Source organism: Gossypium raimondii, chromosome 5, assembly GCF_025698545.1.
Source record: "Gossypium raimondii isolate GPD5lz chromosome 5, ASM2569854v1, whole genome shotgun sequence".
Lineage (NCBI taxonomy): Eukaryota > Viridiplantae > Streptophyta > Magnoliopsida > Malvales > Malvaceae > Gossypium > Gossypium raimondii.
This window is the reverse complement of record NC_068569.1, coordinates 42,747,455-42,754,557: the sequence shown is the minus strand read 5'-3', so window position 1 is coordinate 42,754,557 and position 7,103 is coordinate 42,747,455. Positions and strand designations below refer to the sequence as shown.

General features: G+C 36.5%; 1 protein-coding gene across 1 annotated transcript; it reads left to right on the top strand.

The window, feature by feature from the left end:
* Positions 1-255: 255 nt before the first annotated feature.
* Positions 256-4,522, top strand: LOC105766139 (protein PSP2). Its single transcript, XM_012585485.2, has 4 exons — positions 256-1,125; positions 1,212-1,408; positions 3,747-3,830; positions 3,942-4,522. Exons 1-4 carry the CDS (start codon positions 444-446, stop codon positions 4,332-4,334), a joined length of 1,356 nt encoding a protein of 451 aa, XP_012440939.1. The 5' UTR covers positions 256-443; the 3' UTR covers positions 4,335-4,522.
* The last annotated feature ends 2,581 nt before the right edge of the window (positions 4,523-7,103 follow it).

The window sequence follows — 7,103 nt, the reverse complement described above, 5'->3', positions numbered from 1 at the left end:
TTTATTATTATTATATTTTAAAAAATTAAAATAATTTTGATTTGAGTGGAATAATGGTTAAAATTTAGTTAAATATTATAAAAACAAAATTATATTGTAGAATATATTATTATTAAATACTTAAAAATGACTTTTTAAGGTAAACTCTTCGTAAAAGAAAATAAAAAATCCGAAGTTAAACAGTTGATATTTCTATTTTATTTTCTCATCGTTTATCTTCTTTTATCTATTTTATTATTATTTTGTTGTAACTATTACTATTACTTGAACCAGTGGCTTACCCAAAAAAGCCTACATCAAAACCATTCACTTTCCCTTTCTTTTCCAAAAATCTCTCATCCCGCCGCCTACTACCACCACCACCACCACCACCACCACCTCCCAGTGGTGCTCTTCCAAACAGCGATCAGCCACCACCACAGTCAACCGCAACAACCCCTCAAATGGCGACCACTGCAGCAACAACAACAGTTGCCTGCGACGCAACAACCACCACTTCCTCCGACGGTCCAGTCCTTAGCCTCATCAACAAACGCATCCGTGCCTTACGCAAGAAATACAACCGCATCCTCCAGATGGAAGAATCCGTCTCCCAGGGCAAACCCTTAAACAAAGAACAAGAAGAAGTCCTCCGTTCAAAACCCTCCGTCTCCGCCCTTATCGACGAACTCGAGAAGCTTCGCCACCCTCTCTCCTCCGCCGTCTCCGAAGAAATCTCACTCGCTTTACAGCGTCAAACCATTTCCGCGGAAGAAACTACCTCGGAAGCCCAACAACAGCAGCAGCCGCCCAGTGAGCCCGATCATGCTGTTGAAGATCTCCTCAACCTGCTCTATTTCGGGTCGTTGTTCGATGTCAAGTCTCAGAATGATTTCACTTCGATGATGTTGACTCGGACGCACGAGAGGGGCTGTTGCCTGACTTACGATTATGTCACCGACGACGCTACCGATCTGCTTAGCGAGAAAGATTTGGATTCCATTTCGACGCTGAGTGGACTATTAACTTCACGCTCTGCTGATTCCAGTTTGTCTCACAAGAGCGCTTTGCACCGTTGCCTACACCATGCTAAGCTTTGGCTTTCCAACTCTGACCAGCCCATCGACCCCAATGCCGACGTCTCCTGTAATAAAGCACTCCATTTGTTTGGGGGGCGGGTTCTGTTTTTAAATTTCTGGGTTTTCTAACTTGGGCAGTTCTTTTTGTTTCAGATGCTGGGTTAAGAGAGAGGCTTAACAAGATTATGGCTTTGGATTACTTTACGACGACGCCGGAGATGAAGGCTCCAGTTGAAGTGGTTGCAGCAGCTGCTGCTGGGAGTTATACCACTTTCCAGGTTCCAGTGCAGAGTGTGCCCATTTCTGTGCCTCTTCAGGTGGAAGATTCTGTCGGGCAGTATCAGCAAAAGGTATTAACTTTGTTCTAGCTTAAGAAGAGGAATGAGGAGTTTGGTTATTGGATTTAACTTTGCATTTTATTTCTGATAAATGTTGTAGTATAAAATTCTTGACTTCCCTTTTGTTTCTATACTTTCAGCCTTGTTGAAATGATTGTTAATTTCTAATAGTGAGTGTCGACATGAGAGAACTTAAGGGCATTGCATTCAAACTATTGTCATAGCTATTTTTTGTATCTGTATGCTTAAAAGGTTGAAGTGGAATCGTACTGGCTATCTATATTTTAGTATGCATAAAAAATGTTAGAACTCCATATATCTTTTACCTGACTTAACCAGTCTGTTAGGTTGCAAGATCCTTTGGACATCAACTTTTTAAAATCTATCAAGTCTTCTTTATTTTCTTAACCATTATGTTAGGTTGCGAGATCCTTTGGACATCAACATTTTGAACTCTATCAAGTCTCTTTTATTTATCTATTGTTTTATATATGCATATCATCGGAATAGAAATGAGAATTTAAATCCACCTTATGCATTGTTCTCCTTTTGCTAAGGTGGGAGGGGGTTGTTAAAGTAACATTTTTGGTATTGTTAGTGATAAAACTTGATGGAACACAGCTGAATAGGAAGGCTTTAGATCTGAGGTTAGGGTTAACTAGAATAAAAGAAACTAGGAAATTATGGAAGCTGAGAAGGATTTTTAAAGGGTTGATAGTTTGTACCAATGACTGGAAGAATTATTTGAATTTCTTGTTAGTTGTTTCTATTTGGTGGCCAGTATATTGAATAGAAACTTTTAGAACCAGTGAATATGATGATCTGTAGTTTGGGTTTTTTTTTTTTGTCAAGTTGTTTGTACTCAACAAATGTGGCGATAAGAATTGAGAAATTTTTACTCGTGAATTTTTTAAAACTGATTGATTCTCTGGGCTTTGGCTACATGCAAATGGCTTTGAAAACCAGTATCCTGCCTGTTTTCCTTTGACTTCTTTATACCACCTGTGTATATGTCCTATTTGGATGTTGACAGAGGTTATTCTGAACTCCCTTTATTTGTTATTTATGCACCATGTATGTGTTGCATTCTGAACGTTGATTCTCTAGCATAAAGCTTTTGGACTTTCTTGGCCACTATTAATTGTATTATATTTCAGGATTGGTAGTAGCAATAAAATATTGTTGGTGATGGGTTTACTAAGTTATTGGTGGCCGTGACTATGTCCAAATCAGCTAAAAGTTGGGTTCTAAAAAATTTGTCCAATTTGAATAATGTTTCAAATTCTAAATTGTTGTCACAATAAGTATTCTTGCTCATTCATGTCATCTCATTATCTTTACTAGTATCCCTCTATTAATATATAGCTTAAGGGGGAACGGAATGATCTGTAGTCTTTTCTATTTATTCATTTTAGCAGTGGATTGTTGTAATTCTCAGCATGTTTGATTGAATTCATTCATATGATTTTCCCTTCACTTCAGATTCTTTCAATTTCTGTTGGTTTGCTTGCTTTGTGATCACCCCTAGAACAGTCTCAAGCGGCATGCTGTAGTTTTGTTAGTTTTAGGTGAAATTTGAGGAGGATGTGAGAAAAGACGAGGTTATTTAGATTTTATTTTAGAAAAGAATCTTGGTATTCAAGTTGCAAATTTAGAAGTTGGCTCAGAAATAATACATGGCCAATTTGTTTGGTGAAGCTCTTTTAGCAGGAAGGAATAAAAACATGTTTTTCATTTGGAGAAACTGAAAGATCTTGATTAGTAGGTTGGTTTGTGTAGTATGGATTCATGTATTGGGTAATGGAACACAAAACTGAAACTTGAATGGCCTAAAGCAGTCAAGTTTTTGAGAGGGGATGCTGAAGAAAAACAGAGGGTTGTCTTAAGTTTCTGCTTTCAGTTTGTCATGGAAAGCTTTGAGATACTAGGAATAGGGTGTAAACTGTTTTGGATTAATCTGTATGGGGGTATTTAAATGATTCTTAAGATTCAGACCCATATAATATATTGGTCTCCAGAATAAAATATCTTTTGGTAGGTGGTTCTCTCTGTCATTATGTAACTAGGCGATGCTTGCAGATTTTTATGTGGTGGTGAGGTAGGAATGAATCAATAGGCAGGATTTGCGTGACCTGGATGTGATGCTTCTGAGTTTCATATTCCTTAGCCTGACATTGGACTTGATGTTTATTTTTTGTGACTATTCTTTTTTCAGGCCTCATTTCTGATCAATACATGTTATTTGTTTTGTATTAACATGTTTAAATTTCATTCGGAGCTGTCTTCCCCCTGTTGGTTTTATGAATTCAAATGAGGTTATGTTTTTAAGTTATTTTCCTATTCGATGTAGGAAGAAGATGCATTTAATTATCAAGAACCTGAGATACTTGAGACAAGTGACAATCAATTTAGTGTCGCAGAAGAACATCAGAAGGTGACTTCAGTTAGCTATACCATTAGATATGTTTCAGTTAGCTATACCATTAGATATGTTCTTTTATGATTTCATTTATTTGGTTTAACATACGAAGCTTGTGCTCTTCAGGATGAAGTGGAGATGGAAAATCCTGCAGAGGATATTGCAGTTCAACAAGGTGGGAAATTATCTGTGGATACAGACGACCAGAGAAATGTAGAACCCAAGGAGCAACAGTATGTTCCTCGAAGACCCTATCACAACCAAAGAGGGAGTCGTGGTACTGGGGGTGGTCGTAGGGGTTACTCCAATGGCCGTGGAAGTCGAGGCAGTGGAAGGGGTGGCGGAGCCTACCAAAATGGTCGTAGCCAATATTATGATCAGCCGGGCAACAACTACTATTCTAGGAGCTATCATAACAACCGGGGAAGGGGTGGAAGAGGCGGTGGCCATGCTTACAACAATCATGGGTCGGCAGTTCAGGGTGGTCACGCCTCTGCTGATGTAGGTGTTGCCTCATAACAGCTTTATGTGGAGTATCCAGAGGTGGGTGGTGAAGATGTACTCTTTTTCTTTTGTCTTTTTGGTTTGCATGAAAAGCATGTTTTGAATGTGGGTTCATGTTTATATGGTACCATCCGTTTACTCCTTTTGTAGTTGGGTTAATTAATGACTTTGGAAATCATTTAAAAACTGAAGACTTCTGGCAATTATCCTTTTGCTTTAACTTGCAATTTGTGTTATGGACTGGCATTTCGACCCGTCCATCTTCGCAATTTTATTCACTGAAAACTAGGTTGGGCTGGGTTTAGGTCAGGTCTTTTTTTGATACACAACATATATATTCGCTCAAGCCCGAAACTGTTTTTCTTGGAAATGATTAACATAATAATGTTTGGGTACGTTAATATTATCTAAAAACATCCTTGGTTTTGTCAAAAATATTTACTAATTTTATACTTTTATTGAAAGTTTAAATATAAATTATTTAACTTTATATTTTAATCATTGACGTTCTAATATTATATATTTAATTTTTATTATAAAATTAGCAATATACGGTAAAATTGCAAAACAGGTTGTGCCAAATTTGATTTATTCTTTTCGGAAGTATTAAAGTATAGTACAATCAATAAATAATTCAAGTAACAAGTATGTAATCATAAATAATTTTGCCAAAGTTGTGATTCTTAGAAATTAATTGGATGTAATTTTAGGTTTTAACAAATTTTGGGATATGTAATTAGATTGTGCACTATCATCTCCACACATGTTCTATTTCAAATTTATGTAACCTATTTTGTGGCAAATCTTAGAGAATTGAGACATCCAAAATTGATTGAGACGACGCGAACCCAACCTAGCCAATTGGCAAAAGATCGACAATGGGTCAAGCAACAAAAGTTGACAATTGTCAATGGTGGTCGTTGGTGGTGGTCGACCGAAGATGGCCTAAATGACGACGTTGACTACGACTGCAATGAAGACCTATGGTGGCGAAAACAGTTCAACGATAGATCCCCTCAATGATTTTTCAAGTTTTTTTTAGGTTCCGGAAAGCTCAAAACCTGGGTATTTGGCTTTCACCTAGAAGACCCAAAGAATGCTTTGGGGGTAATAATTGTAATTTTTATTATTTAATTTTGTAGGATGGAATCATGGATACTTTGGCTGGTTAGAGTCATTTAATTTTATGCTTTTCTATGATAGCATGATTATATTTAAATTGACTGAAAAACCATGTTCATGCATATATATGATAAGCATGCCATGTAGTTTAGGAGAAGAATGCCACATGTACTTGTCATGACACTTTAATCACTTATGATTGAAACTGAAAATAAAAAACCCTACATGTTTTCTAAAAGATTGAGTGGAAGGTCTCCGAACAAGACTTGCAACCTCCATCAGTGGTCTCTTGTGATGACATGATAATTTGCCAAAGCTAAGGTAGGTATTGTCATGTGGATTTCACTGAGATTTCCTAAAAAAGGAAAAAAGATAACTATCTTGTGATAGAATATGATAATTTGTCAGCCGTAACGTAGGTATTATCATGTTAAATTCACTGAAAAAGGTTTTTTTTTGTAGAGGACAACTAGTCATACATGTTACTCATTAAGATTGTCCCAAGATGACTTATTCGTGGTACATGGAATGATAAATGTTGAGTTGATGGTTATATACTCGAGATCATTCTAGTTAAGTAACTTTGCATAAAGCTCTACTTAAGTTAGAATGATGGCCAAATGTGAAATGATTATTAGTATGTGTGGATACCTAAGGATTAGGTTCACATATTATTGGATGGAAATCCCTGTTTTTACTAGTTGATTAAGATTGCCCTAAGGTGACTTAATTCAATAGGTGTAGGAATTATCATTGCAATCGTTTGCAAATGTTTCCAAGGTTTAATGTAAGATGCAAGCATCATCTTAATGCATATTGAATGTTGCAAAAGTTATTCAAATATTTGCTTAATACAAAGTTGATAATGAATGGATGTTTTTTTTTTTAATTCGAAAATGACATTTACTCTTCACTAAACATACTTACTGAAAACAAATTGAACGAAATTAACAATAAGGAATGGAAAAAGAACCTCATGATTGTCCTAAGCTGTGAGAAACTCAAAATAGTTCTTGATTATAAATGCCCTTCGACCACTCAAGCTAAAGCGAGAAAACGTTGGGAGGAGTTTAATGAGATAACTCGTTGCTACATGCTGGAAAGCATAACCAACTCCCTTTATAAGCAATTGGAGAGATGTAAGATTGTTAAAGTGATTTTAGGCAAATTAGAGGATAGGTTTAGATGCCAAGTTGCCTTGGCTCGATAGTTGACTATAACTAGTGTTATGAATGCCTGACAAAAACCCGATACTCCAACCATACACCAAATGATTACTCTTATGAGTTACTTTGTCGAGGCTAAAAATATTAAGGCCAACCTAGAATGAAACATACAAATTGAAATGGTGTTTAAAAGCTTGTCTAAAGACTCTGTAGGCTTTAGGGCCTCTAATAACCTAGGAAACAAGAATTCGGTTCTTACATAACTCATGAAGGAGTTACAATTGTATGAGTTGATATTGAATGATAGTCAACTGATCCGAAAAGCAAAAGCAAACTTAGCAGTTGTTTTTTCCTCTAAAGGGAAGAGAAAGCATGCTAACAGAAACAAGGTTAAGTCTTTTGGGCAACCTAAAATGGAAAGGAAGAGAACCAAGAAGCCTAAAGGTTTATCTAAGTAAAAGTGTTTCTTTTGCAGCAAGAAATGACACTTCAAGCC

Bases quoted from the DNA above. Each gene is read 5' to 3' on its own strand.
- LOC105766139 (XM_012585485.2), top strand. From the start codon at position 444: ATGGCGACCACTGCAGCAACAACAACAGTTGCCTGCGACGCAACAACC. The intron at 1,126-1,211 runs GTAATAAAGCAC...TTTTTGTTTCAG, and splicing joins CCCCAATGCCGACGTCTCCT to ATGCTGGGTTAAGAGAGAGG. The intron at 1,409-3,746 runs GTATTAACTTTG...TATTCGATGTAG, and splicing joins TCGGGCAGTATCAGCAAAAG to GAAGAAGATGCATTTAATTA.